General features: G+C 39.6%; 1 protein-coding gene across 1 annotated transcript in view; it reads right to left on the bottom strand.

The window, feature by feature from the left end:
- Positions 1-519: 519 nt before the first annotated feature.
- TEC (tec protein tyrosine kinase) overlaps positions 520-18440 on the bottom strand; it is a 32108-nt gene continuing 14187 nt past the window's right edge. The window contains exons 2-17 of the mRNA XM_061352778.1: positions 17922-18023; positions 16848-16929; positions 15157-15285; positions 13616-13656; positions 13044-13222; positions 12091-12156; positions 10295-10349; positions 10055-10134; positions 9365-9498; positions 8061-8135; positions 7124-7295; positions 6749-6965; positions 6173-6237; positions 5015-5133; positions 4506-4663; positions 520-1625 (exon numbers count right to left, since the gene is read on the bottom strand). Of these exons, the coding sequence (XP_061208762.1) occupies positions 1548-1625; positions 4506-4663; positions 5015-5133; positions 6173-6237; positions 6749-6965; positions 7124-7295; positions 8061-8135; positions 9365-9498; positions 10055-10134; positions 10295-10349; positions 12091-12156; positions 13044-13222; positions 13616-13656; positions 15157-15285; positions 16848-16929; positions 17922-18023 (1752 nt within the window). The 3' untranslated portion in view covers positions 520-1547. The remainder of the gene's footprint in view (positions 1626-4505; positions 4664-5014; positions 5134-6172; positions 6238-6748; positions 6966-7123; positions 7296-8060; positions 8136-9364; positions 9499-10054; positions 10135-10294; positions 10350-12090; positions 12157-13043; positions 13223-13615; positions 13657-15156; positions 15286-16847; positions 16930-17921; positions 18024-18440) is intronic.

The raw sequence follows: 18440 nt of genomic DNA, 5'->3' as shown, positions 1-18440 counted from the left end.
TAACTGCAGTTACCTTTAACCGTTTGATGAGAAGCAAACTTCACCATACTTCTCTTTGCCTAGTGGCAAAAGAAAACAAAAAAAATCCTCAAAACCACAGTTTTGCCAGTGTATTTTCTATTACAGATGGTACAAGAGCAAAAGTAACAAAAGAAAATATGCAATAGACTTACTTAGCAGGTGGCTGCAGCAAAACTGAAGTGCAAATACTCCTTGTACCCCCGGTACAAAGTTAGATTAATTGAAGCAGGCTTCAGCAAGACTGTGGAGGCATAAGCCTGTAGCAGAGCAAAGAGGGTTATGTACATACAGGGTATGTAACTTCTAGAGAGAGTTCAGGCACTTCTCCACTGAACGCTTCATCATGGCCAAATTAATTCAAATATATATTCATACTACTACATATATATTTTAATATAGAGTGTACACACATGCACATATGTAAATGGACTATCAAAACACCATATTCACATGAACAATGAGTGTGACTTATGAGGCACTAACAGCAAATGATTGGCAGCGCATCAGTTGGTTCCAGACATTCATTTTATTTATATACATCTGTAGTATGATATTTTCTGTTAAAAACAAAAAGGCTAGATCACTATATGTACATGACAGACAGAAAGAAGAGACCTTATTAAATACAGTTGAAAGTTTACTTTCCTTCATTCACAACCTCACATATTTAGTTGGGCATGTTAGTGAAGGTAAGACAAACTCGTGCTTGAAAACTTCAAGAGAGAAAACACACTTTACATAAATAAAGGCATGGAGTTTATATATTTACATACATACAGCATATAAATTACTTCATAATTAATGTAAAACAAGGTACTATGGTACACTGACAGCCCGTTTTGCTGAATCTTGGACTTACTTTTCAGGAGTAACATCAAGACTAACCACAGGAGGTCTCTGGTTGACCAAACAGCCTAGAATGGCATGGGGCACACCACAGCTCCATCCTGAAGCAAAGTTTTTTTGAGTGTTAGACTAAACTGAAGACTATGCTTTTAACAACCTACTGTGCAAATGAAAGAGGCACATTTTGTGTTCCTGATGTGACATAAACTACCTATCAACCAAGAAAAATGTTTCTGGAGACTCTCTGGAAACATTTCAATGTCAGTAAATAGCCATTTATAGATGCCTTCAATTTTTAAGCATGCAAATCACTATTAATACTACTGCCTGCATAAAAAAAACTCAGAAACTGTGACTGTATGTACACAAACCCAACTACATGCAAATTAGGCTCCTGGGCTTTGGCCACATTCTGTCTCTTCCTCCATAAAGAGATAAACTTTCCAGCTATGAGATTTCCCAGAGAAAATAGAGACTGCTACTATTGCTGAAGAGACTTCGCTCATTTCCCAACATCACATAAAACTCTCATTGTACTGAAGTGGATCAGATGCTGGAGATTCTCCACGCTATTTAGCAGCATTCAGCAGCTCACAGGATCAAGCCTTCAAAAAGAAATGGTGAAGCCACATCTCTGGAAAGTGGCTTCTTTCCTGTACTTGTGCTGCTGCTGTGTTTTTTCAGAAAGCATCTTCGCCCTCTGCAATGTCAATGATTGCGTGAAGCAACTCTTCAAACGTTGGGCGTCCCTCTGGTTTCTAAAAATACAAAGCATGCACAGCTGTGATCACAAAGCAATAAAGTTGTGTGGATTTTGCTAAATTATTGGTCTTGATATCAATCCTCAGGCAATTAATTTACTGTTCATTAAATGTGACACGCAAAAATATCTCCTTGTGTGGATTAGGGATGTGTCGCTATCTCAATAAGCATAAACAATCATTGCTGGACTGCACCCTTCACATAATTCAATTCAGGGCAATGCTTTTGCATTATTCTTCTCTATCCCCACCTCCCCCAGTGAACTGCTCCAATCTTTCATTCTGCAAGTCGTTCATGCTCCTAAGGATTCCGAGTATCATTCTCTGAGGCCACTTTTACTTCAACATTATTTTTTTGGCTCTAATATGAAACTGCGCAATAAACTTGTGCAACAGCATCCTTCATCTACTTCATTTTCCACAGAGTTCCTTATTTGTTATAACATCCTGTTTGTTTTGTTTAATTACAGCAATACACTTAAATCTCTTAATTGACCTTGCTGAAACAGTTATCCTCTGAATATCCAGGTAACTTGCACTTTTCCTCCATTTATCAACCTGTTTACATTTGTGTCACCTGCTGAATTTTGAAACCTCAGTATTCACTTCCCTCTAAATTAATAAATTTGTTAAATGAGGACTGATGTACCTACAGTTAATAATATTTTATGACAAAGATTGATACTATGTTGTCATTATTTGTATCCTGTTTGTGATTTACAAAGATTCTTTCTTTCCTCTGTGGTGACTGCTTTAGGTTTAGATTGCTGATGACACCAAGCTGTGTGGTTTGGTTTATGCTGGAGGGAAGGAAGGCCATCCAGAGAGACTTTGACACGCTTGTGAGGCAGCTAATGCCAACCCTCATGAAGTTCAACCAAAGCAAGTGCAAGGTCCTACACCTGGGTTGGAGCAATCCCAGGCACAGCTACAGGCTGGGCAGAAAAGAGATTCAGAGCAGCCCTGCAGAGAAGGACTTGGGGGTGTTGGTCAATGAGAAAATGAACATGAGCCAGCTTCAGTGTGCACTTGCAGCACAGAAAGCCAACTGTATCCTGGGCTGCATCAAAAGGAGCGTGACCAGCAGGTCAAAGGAGGTGATCCTGCCCTTCTACTCTGCTCTCATGAGACCTCACTTGGAGTATTGTGTGCAGTTCTGGTATCCTCAACATAAAAAGGACATGGAACTGTTGGAACAAGTCCAGAGGAGGGCCATGAGGATGATCAAGGGACTGGAGCACCTCCCATATGAAGATAGGCTGAGAAAGTTGGGGCTGTTCAGCCTGGAGAAGAGAAGGCTGCGTGGAGACCTCATAGCAGCCTTCCAGTATCTGAAGGTGGGCCTACAAGGATGCCAGAAAGGGACTCTTCATCAAGGACTGTAGCAATAGGACAAGGGGTGATGGGTTAAAACTTAAACAGGGGAAGTTCAGGTTAGATATAAGGAAGAAGTTTGTTACTGTAAGGGCGGTGAGGCACTGGAACTGGTTGCCCAAAGAAGCAGTAAATACTCCATCCCTGGCAGTGTTCAAGGCTGGGTTGCACAGAGCCTTTGACAACATGGTCTAGTGTGAGGTGCTCCTGCCCACGGCAGCAGGCTTGGAGCTAGACAAGCTTTAAGGTCCCTTCTAACCCAAACCATTCTATGATTCTATGATTTTATTGTTAATAACCCTTGATGAAATCAGTATTTTTTAATCAAGTGATTGATGTTTATATAAGTCCTGTAAATACATATTAATATTCAAAAAGCATTAATAAATAACTTATCATTATCTTCCAGGTAATTCATTCTTCCAATTTAATGACTATTTCAAGCCTGTTACCAAGTTAAAAAAAAAATAAATTAATTATCTGTATTTTCCTGTCTCCTGTGAACAGCTTTTTTGAACTACAGATATTGTCATTCCATGGCCCTCCAGGGCACTGTTGGTTTTTTATCATATTTTTGTCTGCATAAACCAACTGGTTTGCAACTTTGAGATCTCCACCAGGTGGTCTGATGACTAATTGCTCTCAGTTTCAGCACCTTTGAGGAGAAGACAAAGGTCAGACAGTATGTCAGCTTTATGACGGGAAAAGAGCAGTTTTTCCCCAGCACCCTTCTGACAAAGACTAACTAGAAGTAAGTCATGTAGCTCTTTCCATTCTTGGTTTCCTCAACTGCTCCCTCAAAAGCAGAGGCACCTCATTAAATGCACCTATGCTTAGACTTGCAAACCCGAATTTAATACTTGATCAACTAAATCAGCATAAAATCTTTGTAGTATTAAGAGCAAAAAGTCTGAGAGGTCTGACCTCTGAAAACTGTACAGCAAGTATCATTCCAAGTTAGGACCCTTAATAGGATTAAAAGTACGTTATATTTTTATCTTTCTTTATAGATTTTGGGATTTGTATTTAGAGTCAACTGCAAGTCAGTCTTTATTTCCTATGCAATTTATGACCAGGTAATGAAGTATTCCTTTGAAAATATTTTCAGTCATTCTGGCATGTTTCTGTAATGATTAATACACTAAAGCAATACAAAAATCAGATTCTTCACCTCTGGACTATTGAGTGGATTTTTTTGCTAGCAGAATTCATATGCAAATATAAACATGACTAGCACAGATTGAGCAATTACTTCATTTTGTTACTAAATGCTTTTGCACACTTAATCTGACAGTCCATTTATTTCATATAGATTTCCTTGGTTGTTTTTGTTATTGCAGTTCTAGTTCAGTTGCAAACCAGGAGGAGACCTCTGTCTTAGCAATAAACACACAAATAGCTGAGAGAGCATGGATACAGTCAGAATGCTGCAATAAAGATTAGTTTCTTTCATTAGATTATCTTTTTTTCAATTCAAAGACAAATAAATAAGAAAGTACATACCTCCTGCCAGCACATCATCATCATTTCATACACCTGCTTACAGGCTAGTTTAGGACGATACAGACGATGTCCTTGGCTAACCATTGTTACTACTTCATAGTTGGAGCTTTTTTCAAAGGGCATTTTTCCTTCTGTAAATACTTCCCACATTAAAACACCTAAAACAGGAAAATTAAAAAAAAATAAGGCAATAAGTAAATATCTTCTTAAAATATATGTTTATTTTGAGCTCTGGGATCAGGATTTCTAACAGGTAAATAGCTTGAGATCATTATTTTATACAGTACTCACATGTATCACTGCTGAGAAAAAAACCTTTATTCTAGTAGCATGGATTTTAGTAAATGACAGTTAGAAAATGTCCCTGGAGAACTTTATGCAGGCATGAAACCACAGCAAATGGTTCCTCTGAGCTGCTTTTCAGCTGACCAAATCCTTCCCAATAACTGAGGCATAACTACTACTGATAAAACGTAAAAATAGTGCTTTCTTTCAATGAAGAGTCTTACCGAATGACCAGACATCTGATTTGCTGCTGAATCGGCTGTAATTAAAAACTTCTGGGGGGCACCATTTCACAGGAAATTTAGCCCCCGAGGAACTTGTGTATTGATCATCAAGGACATACCTGGAAAAAAAAAGAAAATATATCCTTCAGTCGGCCTTCAAGCCTGCAAATTGTAGTTTAGATTTGGATATTAGAAGCTCCTATTGCCACCTACTGGCCATGACTGTTTCCATCCCACACCAAAAATAACTTCCCTGGGGCAGTACTAAGGTTTCAGACAAGACCCAGTTCATTTTTCTTATGACCTCCGAGTCTTCTCTTGTGATTATTAGCTATACAACATAGGCTGTCTGCAAGTTAGATGTCTGTATTACAAGAGAAAATAACACAAAAGCATTAATTTCTTGCTCTGCTTTTCACTGGCCAGTCTGAATTCAGATGTACGGGGTGATGCAAACTCAGCAGCACAGAAAGGTGGCAAAAGCCCAGAAGAACATGCTGAGATTATGGCTCCTAGCATCTTTGTAATCCTTGCTTCTCAATCCCTACTTCATCCACACATCACCCACCTGATGCAGCACCCTTTGGTGCTACCAAGGGCAGGAAATTAACCCCTCACCAGGTCTCAGCATCTCCCAGCACTTTGGCTAGCAAGATGCAACTCCGAACAGTCTACCCCAAGTGGCTTTCCAAACAGCCTTTCTATCATTTATTTACCAAAATACATATTAATAACTATTATCACTACAGCATGAGCTCTGCTGTCCAAGAAACAAGCTCTAATATGCTTTCTGCATCACTGCAAGATTAATATTGGTAAGATTTCCACAGATGCTAATAGAAGGTTCATAACAGAAGACCAATCAGACCATAGAGTAAGTTCAAAGGCAGGCCTCTTCATGGTAAGCACTAGACACACTTATTCTCTAGAGAACAAACTGACACAGTCTTGATTTTCAAGAATTAAAATTAGTAAGGAAAGTGACACATAACAACAGAACAAACAGTCTTTAAAGGCACTGGAAAATGTGACCAAAGGATGTTCCCTGGAGAGGTCAAAAAAGGTAATTTTTCCATGTAATTTTGCTGGGCACATGTTGCCTTATGGCTAAGTGTACTTCCGAAATCCCCACAAGTGTGTTTGCACATCCAGCCGTACCTTGTCATTCCAAAATCCGATACTTTGACCACTCCTGAGTCACTCACCAAGCAGTTCCTGGCAGCCTGCAAGTGGAATGTTTAGAGTTGGATGAAAAACTTGCAGTCTCTTACAGACAAATTACAACAGTCTAATAAGTGCTTCATCCTCATTGCTTAGCAAGCTCATTATTTTACCAAGTTCAGTGCTGTATTCTCATTATAAAAGGTGATACTGTTTTGAGAACTAAACCATTTTATAAAATATCACCCGAAAAACTTATCAAGGGATTCACAAGTGGTGCAAATGGCACCAATACATAGAGATATGCTATTATATCAGTGCCAATAGCCATTATCTCTTCATAAAATTTTCAGAGAGGTTTTATTCCATTTTCTTGGGAGAGAGAAACCTCTTGTCATTGTCTTTACACAGCAGTTTTAGAGACTTGATTAGACCCCAAAGAGCCCACTTCAATTACATATAGTTTTCTGCAAGAACAAAAGCAGTTATTTATGAATAGGCTGTTTCAAAGAAGTAATGGCTAAGTTCAAAACTCAGAATTTCAAAGGATTGTATTGCTTAATGGGATGTTACCAGATCTCTGTGGATAAAGCTGTTCCTCTCCAGGTACTCCATTCCCTCGCATACATCTTGGCACATGGTGAGGAGGACATCTTTACTCAAAACTCCCCGTTTTTTCCTCAAGTAATTGAGAAGGCAGCCATGCTCCATGAACTCTGTCACGATGTAAATAGGTCTCTGTTGCGTGCACACACCATACAGCTGAACTAATTTAGGATGTGTTAGCTTCCTGAAAAGATTGAGATCATGTTGACATTGTTTCCTCCACTCAGTTCTCCACCCCACAAAACTGCAAGACCACCACCTGCCATAAGTGTTTAATTTATAATCAGTATATGGCATCAGAGGCCTAGAACTGGAAATCAAAGTGCCAAGCACACAACTCACATCATTACTTTGGCTTCTTCAATGAAATCCTCTTCATACATCGCACCTTCCCGAATTGCCTTGATGGCCACTTTATACTGCGCCCTCCATTTCCCCAGGCGCACTACACCAAACAGACCACTCCCCAGTTCTCTCATGAACGTCAGTTCCGAGGGGTTAATTTCCCATTTTTCTGTAAAACAAATCAAACAGGAGTCCATGACTCCTGTATTAAGGAACCAACTGAACTGGTAGGTGATCAGAAAGAGGGAAGGGAAACCGGATTACTAGCGACCTAGGGAATTTAGGGAGAAAATGTCTTAGAATTAACTTAAAAACTAAACCCTGCTAGACCTCAAGAATCAAAAAAACCTTTAAGCAGACATGATCTTTAAGCAGCTTCTGAACAACACTGAAGGCAAAACTCAAGCTTTCCTGAGGCCAATAACTACATACCGGTATTATCAGACTTGACTTCAACAAGCTGCCATCATAGAAAGTTGTGCCAATGCATAGAATCTGCTCACATCACCTAATGGGCAATGCTTAAAACAGGTTATTCCAAATTTATGCATAGAAAAAAGTAACCTCTCCACAAAGATCAAAGGGCCAAGACTGAGTCATACGTCTGGAGGCCTATGAAGGAGCCAAAGGCAGAGTTCAAGCTGCCCACAAAAGTATGGAAGAAGATGCCAAATTCCCCTGAAGCACCAATGACATATTATGCCTCTCCTCACTCCTTCCCTTGGCACCACATGCATACCACAAGCCATGATGCCTTGGCATGCCAATCCTCTTTTCAAGGGTCTCAAAGGTACAACTTGGACCCATGTAAGTTAGCATAGCAAATCACAGTACAAAAGTAAGTCTTCAAAAGATTTTAGAAAATATTGTAGCATCTTAACACACAGAAAATCATTAGAAAATATACATGTACATGAACATAACATGCCATTACCATAGCTGAATCCCGCTGTTGTTGGTGCTGTCATCTTCTTTGGGGTCACTGGGTAACGCAGCCTGGTAACAAGACCTGAGATTCAATCATAATTCAAGAATTACTTTCTGAAACAGCACCAGCCAGCAAGTCAGCCACTTGCTCACTGCAAAGTTCAACACTGATTAACAATAAGCTTATCATATATAGCTTTGGCCATATTTGATGCTATTATTTTGACTATTCAAAGTTGCTATGAGAGGTATATAGGAACACTTACTGCATTGAACTTGCTAGGTCTTCCTTACTGGCGAGAGGAATACAGATATATGCATCCATATTTGTGCTTTACAGTTATGCTTAGTTATGCTCAGACCAATAAAGGCCCTTCATAAATCAGATCAGAAAGATTATCTAGAAGTCACAATGTTACTTTTGGTCATTTCTGTTTCACAATATAAATCCCACCAGCTTCACACAGGGATTTTATATAAATAAATAAATGCTGCATGCTAGCTGAATATTCTCCTAAGTACTTGTCAGAACTCGATATGACAAAAGGAATGAAGCAGTTAAAAAGAAGTAGTCAAATCAGCTAAAATAAATGAAAAGCAGGTTACAGTTTTGGAGCATGTTTTCTATAAAGGCGTTTGCCAGAATATCAACAGGAAATGCTAGGTCATAAGAATTTGATATATGTACAGACTGGACTTGGAAAAAAACAAACCAAACTATATTAGTATCTGTGCCTTGAACCCAATTCCTAAATTCTCCCCATCGTACAGTGGGCAGCCACCAGCATCAGCCACAGATCCAAAGTGTCTAACCTTTACAAAGACCCATCTCTAGGGATTTACTGAACACTACATTACCGTTCTCCTCATCTGTTTGCTCACTGGGAAGGTTAGATCATTATAAGCAGTGGTGATCAGGAGGTAAAAAGCTAGTGCCTGCAGACTATTCTGGGGAACTACCATCCCTCTCCATCTGCTGGGGGTTACTGGCAGCTGATAGAGACACTATGTGGAGCTAAATGAATGCTTTTTCCCTCACTTGATACTGTCGCCAGAAGTAACAGAATAATAGCTGTAACATGCATTTATTTTTTTATATCTACATATATACACACACACAAAACCTTTCTGTATAAAAAAAACCCTGCCTATATTGAAAAAAAGTGTGAAAATGCAGTGTCTCGTGACTTGCCTGAGAAAGAAGTACCTATAAAATCCATTTTTAGGGGTTTATTCCATTAAAACCCTAAAACACGTCACATTCCTTTTCAAATCAACACTAAGTAACAGAAAAAAACCCAAGTCATCTACCTGCTGCGTTATGTCTATGATAATCAATTATTTCTGGAATGGAGTTAAAGAGGTGTTTTTCTGCGAGGTAGTATTGCTTTGGTGACGTCACCGTTTCTTTTATGTGGTAGTGTCTTATTCCTGATGAACCTTCTCTGGAAAAACAGTAACAACAGTAACAACAATTAGCAATAGCACAATGCTATTTGTTGAGAATTTAAGAAAGGTGCACTGACTAGGAACAGAAAATGACAAGGGCCAGCGTGGGTGCCCAATGCCTCACACTTCAGCTTGAATATCAGAGATCCAAAGCACTGGTAATTCGCCTTCATCTCAGTGCTCAAAGTTGAAGATTAACCCATAAAAGGTTCATTTTCAGCCTGGCAAGTTCCCCGATCCAGCTCACCACACACCGATGCAAATATGTGGGCTGGCAGAAGGGAAGAAACCGCACAGGGTAGGAGAGCAGGACCTTCTTGGGTGAAGGTTCCGGTCTACCCTGGGTTAAACCCAACATGATCTAACCATGGAATCAAGAAGCTCATTGTAGTTACCGTCACTTCTATCACAGAAGCCTTTGTTTCTTTATTGAGCTCTCTCCAGGGCTTCACCCCCAGCCCACGGATTTGGATACAGATGAAAATGGATTCAGATAGAGATGCAAATGGATTTGGACAAGATAAGGTGCAAGGAGCAGCCACAGAAACTCACCCTCCAAATTTTGTATAAAGGGAAACTGTATACAGGCCAGGCTGACTTGAGTCTCTCACCACAAAACCACCTTCTTTATCCTGAAATGCAAGCATAGGGAGTTTTGTACAAGTGGTTTCCAGTTGCATGTCTCTTCTATTTGTTCTGTGACTTGCACATGCCAAAATAAGCCTCTACTTTAATAAAAGAAGCCACTTCATGTGAATTTTATGGTTCATACTCCAGGGCTGCTGAGCTCACCTCGTTTCTGAGGAGCTGCTCTGCTTTGCTTCTGTTCAAGTTTCTGCTGTACCACCTGAAACACAACATCAGTAACCAAAACTTCTTAAGGTGCATGATTTACCTAAAATGCTTGAAGCGGAATATTACAAAGCAACAGATTCAACAGTTTTATGATAAGTGAAGGTCTAGAACTGAACTTTGTTCCTTTGTTACTGTGCAAAAGGATCAGTCTCTCTTACATTGTGTAGTTATTCCATAAAAACACCCTGAAACAAATCCAGTGAGAGCCCACAGAAGGCAATAAAGCTCAGGTAACTGGCAAAAACTTCTCAAACCCATGCAGGCTGATGGCAGTATTTGCTCTGAACAGCAGCCCAAGGGCAGGTAAGCAGCTGCCTGCGCACCAGTTGAGCCACTTGCAGAGCTGCCTTCTAGGCTCCTGCTTCATTCAATAACTTCATGGTTCCGGTTCTCCAGGGACAACCCACCCACCAAAGAGGAGGTGAAAAGTGAATTAAATGTCACAGCTGGACATCCCTGAGCTCTGTACTGCATAGGCAGGTTAAAGCAGCCACAGAAGCACTGACATTTCAGCCAGGTGCAGCAAATAATATAAAAAGGAAAAACAACATTACTTGCAAATGATGTGATGCAATGGTCTGGGGCTATGCTGTCACAGTGGTAACCAAGCAGGGAAGTGGCACAGCTGCCTCTAATTAAGTTCTGCTGTTCCAGAGCTAGTGGTTTCTCGAAGTTAGTAGATAACCTGCAGTAACGCTCACTGGACTGTGCAGTGACTCAGAATTACAGCCTCAAGGTGGTAAGCACAAAGTGGCTGGACCAGATAAGGCAGCTCAGTTCCTTCCTTCCTTCCCTTTCTGCCAGCCCTGCAGCCCAGCCCAGAGCAGGGCAGGACTCTTAGACAGAGCCTTTAAGATGAGAAAGTAACAAAGAACAAGGAATTCCCTCTAGTAAAGCTGAGGGCAAAATCCCACATGAAATTCTACCTTCTACCATAACGTAACAGTAGGAGCCATACATGGATGAGAGTAGAGTTTTGAAGCTATTAATATGGGTTTGTAAACTGGTTTTAATTATTATTTCCTTACAGCTCCATTTTCCTTTTATCTAAGTCATGAAATATGTTTTAAGCTCTGAGGCACAACAATCTATGCTGTACTGAAATCTGAATATCAAGAACAACTGACTTGGAGACTACATTGGTAAATTTTATCCTGATGCTCTAAAATAACTACTTTTTTAATAAATAAAATTTTTTAAAGCTAATTTTTAATAACTGATAAGTTATATGCACACATATACCAAGACTTAAAACTGCACTGAATTACACCTTTCCTTGAAAACTGGAACTGCCTTCCAAAGTCTCTGATCAGTTGTATTTATTTTGAATGATTTCCATTGTTTTCTATTCTGCTATCTTACTGCCATACACTTTGGCTTAATATGTCACTTTAATATAAAGAAACCCAACGTTCAACACACTTAATGGGTTAATTCCCTTTAAAGTCTGCCTTTGTCTATCAGAGTACTAGGAGAGGTTTTTTGTTTTAATAACGATAGCCCAAAAAATACATGCCTGATGGCCATCTCACTTACTTGTCTTTACATTATAAATCACAGCAAAATCAGTGAGAATTAGAACAAGTGTATGCCCGTTTCAGGTAGTTTTATGTCTGAAACCATTGCTGTCATATGCAAATAATTGCTTTCAAAACTTCAAAAATACACCGTCATTCTTAAAGCACAGGTTCCATTCTATGGCCTTACAGATTTTAATTCAAGTATTCGCTTACTCATATTGATCAAGATTGTTGGACTTCTTTCCTGTTACATAGTTGCTTGGAATATATCCTTGTTTCCTAAAAATAAATAAATATGTATTTATATAATGATCGAAAACATATAAAATTGCATGACATGCAGAGGTCTCCTGCTGTAATTCATTATTGACCCACCCACTCTAGTACTGGATATAGAGAAACTAATTCTCTGCATTAGCATTTCCACATTAACTTTCAGTGGGTTTAGAGGCAGCAGAAGTGCCCAAACAGAAGGGTGAAAAAGAGTAACCCTCTGCTGCTCTACCACTTCTGCTTAGAGGTCCCAGTCAGCCACTGGGAATATGTTTGGAGCCTGCCACAGCCTGGTAACCTGCAATTACCCCCAACATTTTACAACAGCAACCTGAGAAATATTGAAGCTTCCACCTTTAAAATCACAGGGGAAAAAAAAAACAAAACTTAATCTAGGGAAGGTAAAGTTGTAGTCGTTAAGGCATCTCACTACAACTCCCTCTCAACTCATTTAAAGATTGTCCCTAATGATCCAGCTATTAAGTAAAATGATGATTATTCAAGTCTGGAAGCTGGAGCCTGCTGAACTGAGTGTTAACCATACTGCTCCCTAATGAGCCATTCCCCAGGGAAGTGGGAGTACTGTTCTAGTCTAGCAAGGTTTTGCAGGCTGGCTAATGCCTTAATTGGGAAACCATAAAGCCTGACAGGAAATAATAATGGGAAAAGCTTTCAGGTCTGCAACAGTCTTTGCACACAGGCCCCATAATCTATCAAGAACCACACTATTTTAAATTGGTTTCTGTGTGGGAATAAAGATACGGATGAGATTTCAGGGCTAGGATCTAAAATGGGGTCTAATACTGTTCTATATTGACTATATGCCAACAAAAACTACGAAGTGGAGACAGCCTTATAAATTTTATGATGAAAAATAAGGAAGTCATGTTTACCCATATTTGTCTTTCGCTTTCCACCAGTGAAGGTCATTCTTCTCAATCACTGTGTATTCCTCACCTTTCTCTAACCTTAAATCATGGTGTTCTGTAGGCTCAAAGTCATACATTGCTACCACTATCTCCTCCTCTTCATTCCCATTTTCCTCTGGAGGAGCAGGTGGTGGAGGCCGTCGCTGGAAACAACCCAACACTGTTATGATCCCACTCATCTCCATTATTCCACCCCACGACCCTTACCATCACACCAGTGCAAACCAGCAGACAACCAGTCACACAGGTGCCATCCATGGGGCTGGCTCACACTGCAGACCCACAGCTGCCAGTAAAGGGCAACACCAACTGGCATTTGCTTTCTGACCATTTCTCCCACCAGCAGTACAAATACAGCTAATAGGTGCATAGCTAAATTTCAATGGGATCTTTTCCCCCATGAGATGGAACATGATGCCCATTGACATGTACAGAAATAGACTTCTGCTCCAGAGTACTGAGAGCATGTCAGGAAATTTAAACTCCATCTCAAAAAGCAGCAATTACATATTCAACATTTTAAAGATTCTACTTACCACACTTTTTTCTGGCTTTGGAGAGGGCAATCTCATCACACCTAGAAACAAAGCACAGGAAAGGATCTGTGCCTATCTCTTCAGCTATAAATTTAAAAATAAGTAGAAGATGTAAATTTCAGGTAAGGTTTTAATAACTTAACTAGCCTTCGGGGTCATAGAGCCATAGAACGGTTAGGCTTGGAAAGGACCTTAGCTAGCCTTCTCCATGACTTAGTAAGTCAGAAAGCAAAGAAACCTCCAATTAAGCATTAGGAAAACATTGATTAAATATTCTTGAGAAAACATCTTAAATCAGCCAGCAGGCTACATTTACCATGGATTTTGCAAAGTCTGTGACACACAAGGATGTTCCACAGAGATCCCTGAACAAACCCTCAGATGCAGAAATACATGAGAAATAAAAAAGGAAGAAAGACAAAAAAAAAAGGTATATAAAAAGGAAGCAGAGCTCTTGTCACCCTGACAATCTAAAGTTCTGTTCCCATTAACATCTGCTCTTCTAAAAACTTAATACTCTCCTGATCCTTGCTTTGCTAAATAAGTCATAAAAGTTGTATGTATTTTTTTTTATTACCTCTCTCAGACCCAGAAGTATTTTTTAGTCCTGCACTGCTTTTTTACACCCCACACTTAAGAGATCAAGCTATATGTCATCTTTTATGTCTGCTGAATAAGGCCAGCAATGAGCCATTGTTTATTTTTCAAGTCTTTTAATGGAACTAAATCCACAGGTCCCCACCATTGCTGTTTAAGCTGCGGGGACAGGAAATCATCTGGGCATCACAATTTTCACTGGGAGGTAAGCAATGGCTCAATTTCTTTTCCTATTATAGAATTTTCCTTAAATTAGGACTGAATAATTACTTTATCCTTATGTAGGAGAATACTGCAAGTGAGGGTCACAGTGCATGCTACAGCATCCACTGCTGAACAAGCAGAGCTTGTGATCTGAATGCTGAAAGATACATGAACCATGACTTCCTTAGGAACATCAGGTTTCAGCAAATGGACATTTACAAACCTCTAAGAAAATTCAGTCCTGTGTCTGTAAATACATTAAGCATTCTTGTACCATTTTTACACTAATGTAAGAACACTGAATAGTAAGACCCTGTAGTAGCACAATTGTTACTCTTTTTCATGAGTATGTATAAATTATTTATTACAACTGAGGAGCTGGCAAGGATTTCTAGCTGATTCCTTTTCACCATTAGGTTTTATCCCCAGTCCGTGGTAAACACTTGGTCAAATAAGTGTCACATTAGAAAAACAAACCAAGTGAAATTCAGCAGCCTCAGCTAATCCTTTCAGCTTGAACATTTTTACAAAGATAACTTACTGAATTTTGTATTTTTGTTTTTACAAAATGCTTGGGAATGAAACAAACATTTTGATTTACTTTAGGCACAGTATTAGCGATTCAGTCTGCTCTGTAAATTTGCCTTATTATCTAGGGCATTCAGGTGCGGTGATGGGATCATATAAAAAAGCAGAAAAAACATGCCAAAACAATTTCCTATGAAAACATATGTACTTACTGGTTTCAAAAAGATTGTATTTTTCACAGCCAGGTGCCAATTTTTCTGTCTGCCTGCAGCACTGATAAATTCCCTCTGTCCAGAATTTGGGATGATATTTTATCATTATATTGCTGTTGTTCTTTATTTCTGCAAGAATAAAAAGAGCATATATTTAAAGATTAAAAAAATCCACAAATCAATTGGCAAGAGAACCATTTTTAATAAATATTACAATATCTTTAGCATGAGGCATAATCTTCACTTGTCCTTACTTTAGCATTGCTTCTTTCCAGGACCTACTTGCAAGTTTATTTGGAGGTGATACAATGACAGCGGGTTACATTCTTAGGATAACACATGATTTAATGGCAGAAGACTGTGCTATACTCCCTGCCTAAATCAGCCAACCCATCAGGGGTTTGATACAGCCACAAAAGGACACCCAAGCAGTCACCTGCACTGTGCAAACCAGTCAGGCAGCTGTGAAGGTCCTAAGGGCTCTGCACGCTCCTTTTCTTTTTATTACTGCTTCAAATGGCTCAAGTTCCTTTACAAATAGTGTTCTGAGAGGAAAGATAGCTGACATTTATCGCTGTTTCATGACACAATGCCCAAGCTTGGTCCAAAAGGCTCATTTCCCCCACCCTTGATGAGTTTCAGAGGTTCCTTGCCCTGTGGTCCCCAGCCCAGAGCTTGGGGACTTTACAGAGCACCTTCAATTAATGTGAGCATTTGATGGTTGCAGAAAGCCTTAAGAGGCCCTTGGAAAAAAAAAGATAAAGATCTTTACACACTGTGATAGCACTGATCAAACTGCATCTCATTAGAGATGCCTCCTGACATTTTACACCAGTTTAAGGCCCTCAATTTTGTCTACCTACATTTAAATAAAACTTCTGAGTGATGCCATTAACTAGCTTGTGTAGGCTTTTCGATGATTTACACACTGTGCAAAGGCAGAATGTCAAATTCTGGACTTCAAAAACTAATGAAATCAGTCAGTGTGCCTGATTTATGTCCAGGTACCTGTTATCACACACTGTGTATGCAGACGATTACCTGGCCCAATAAATAAATAGAAGCCAGTAGATGTATGCAACAGAAACCCTACCATTTTATTTTTCCAGCTTGTTGTGTGTTCACACTGGCCAGCACCTAAGCACCCATACAGCCTCTCACCCACTTCCCCCCATCCCACAGGACAGGGGAAACAATATTAAGACCAAGAGGAAAAAACTTGTGGCTTGAGATAAAGACGGTTTAATAACAAAAGAAAGGGGAAAAAACAACCCCAAAGTGGTATAAAGGCAGTCACTCAGCATCTCCCACAAGCAGACCAACACCCAGTCAGTCCCTGAACAATCATAGCCCACATAGATGCCAAAAATCCTAACCCTCATCTTCCTCTACCCCAGTTTTTATTGGCAAGCACAAAGTTACATGGTCTGGAACATTCCTTTGGTCAGCCCAGGTCCTGTGTCCTGGCTGTGTCCCCTCCCAGCCTACTCATTGCTTGGGCAGAGGAGCAGAAGAGCAAAGCCTCTACACTGTGCAAGCACTGCTCAGCAGCAGTTAAAACACTGGTGTGTTTTCAGCACTGTTTTGGCTACAAATCCAAAACACAGCATCAAGTTAACTCCAACTTGGCCAGACTGCTCAAGTAATGTATCTATATATGTCAGATACTAAGTGTGAGCAATTTTCATTACCTTCTTTCAGATTCCTCACCCACTGATCCCGGCTTTGTGCACTTGGTGCAAAAATATAAAGCGTGTTAGCATCATATACAACCTGTAGGAGGGGAAAACAATAATCAAAATACATTCACCTGGCAGTATTTATTTATTTATTCTGCAGGAAACAGAACAAGACAAACGACTGTTACATTTGGCAAAATTAGTGTCCTTGCCCACAAAATGAAGAAACTGGAAAAGGTTATTAGGGTTTATTATTCTTATATGATGCTTTAGTAGAATAAGGAAGTATTTTCTAATGGTGTATTATTTTGAGAGAACTCCTCAAAATGTTTGCTTCACACTTTCTTTTGTTCATTCTTCACTATGTGTTTTCTAGAAAAAGTTCAGTTTTATTGCTACAGCTATTTCATAATCAGACATCCTTTGTCTGGCCATTTTGTAACTCCTTGTTATTCTGTACTGCTCTAGGGCAATTTTTGCCTTCTGCTTCTTCATTGCTTGTGTTGATGGGAAGCAAGTATTGCCCTGGTAGAAAGGAGCCAGAGTCCCCTCTCTGGCAGCAGAATTCACCCTCACTCTGTTCCCTCTACTGTAAGCAGGCACAGCATCAGACTCCCCTTTAAGCACTCTGTTTTCTCCCCTTTCTCCCTCTGTTTTCTGTGTTTATAGCTATTCAGTTCACAATGGAAGAAAATGTCACAGGTTTTATCTTGATTTTCTTATTCCTATAGAATTTAATGGTAATTTAATGTGGAAGAATGGTGACAGGGGAAAAGGGATGCCAGCTAACCCATTTTGGAGCAAGACCAGAAAAAGGCACTTTCCAGTCAAAACCCAAGCAGAGAGGGTGTGGAAAGGAAAAAGACCAAGTGTAGGAGGCACACCTCCCAAGGAGGAGTACTGTAAAGGGGGCAGAGCTTGCTGGGAATGAGTTTTAATCAGCGAGCCTGACCCACCGCACCAGGGAGCCAGAGAATGGGCTCAGTATTTCAAGGTGACAGTAATTTCAAGCAGGTAACATCCAAATGGCTTGGTGCTGTTGACAAGAGCACTGTAATTTATATATTCTATATTAAAGGAACATACCTGAAATGGATATTTATTTTGACAGGGAATAATACCGTCACTTTTTACAACTTCTACACATTTAATCCTTGAAATATCCACAGATCCTTTCCTGTACTTTTTCTGTGAAAGAAAAATAAAATATTATGTAAAATATAATGATTTTATCTAATTTTCTTTATTTTCTTTTTCCAGGAGGTACTTCTTGATTTCTTTCCCATTCGTGATACTGATGCTACTTTAACTGCAGAAAGCAATTGAAAAATGCATGGGAAGAGAAAAGAGAAGAGAGACTAAAGATCTACACTGGGAAAGTGCACAGAGGACAGTAAAATTGCTTAGTAAGAAATACCAGATCTTTCTACAGAAAGTTTCCAATCAGTTGCGATCACAGGTTTCACCTTCTCTTCTTTACAAAAAGTACCTTGAGTACAGATGAAGGAAGGCTTCCCTTTCACTAATTTTAAATTATAATTAAAACTAGCAAAGAAAATAGGTGCTACTGCATCATCTCACACGCTCCCTTCACTCTGTGGCCGA

Source organism: Neopsephotus bourkii, unplaced genomic scaffold (genome assembly GCF_033783945.1).
Source record: "Neopsephotus bourkii isolate Nb327-2 ecotype Australia unplaced genomic scaffold, CSIRO-AGI_Nbou_v1 NB_54, whole genome shotgun sequence".
NCBI lineage: Eukaryota > Metazoa > Chordata > Aves > Psittaciformes > Psittacidae > Neopsephotus > Neopsephotus bourkii.
This window is presented reverse-complemented; position numbering and strand designations above follow the sequence as displayed.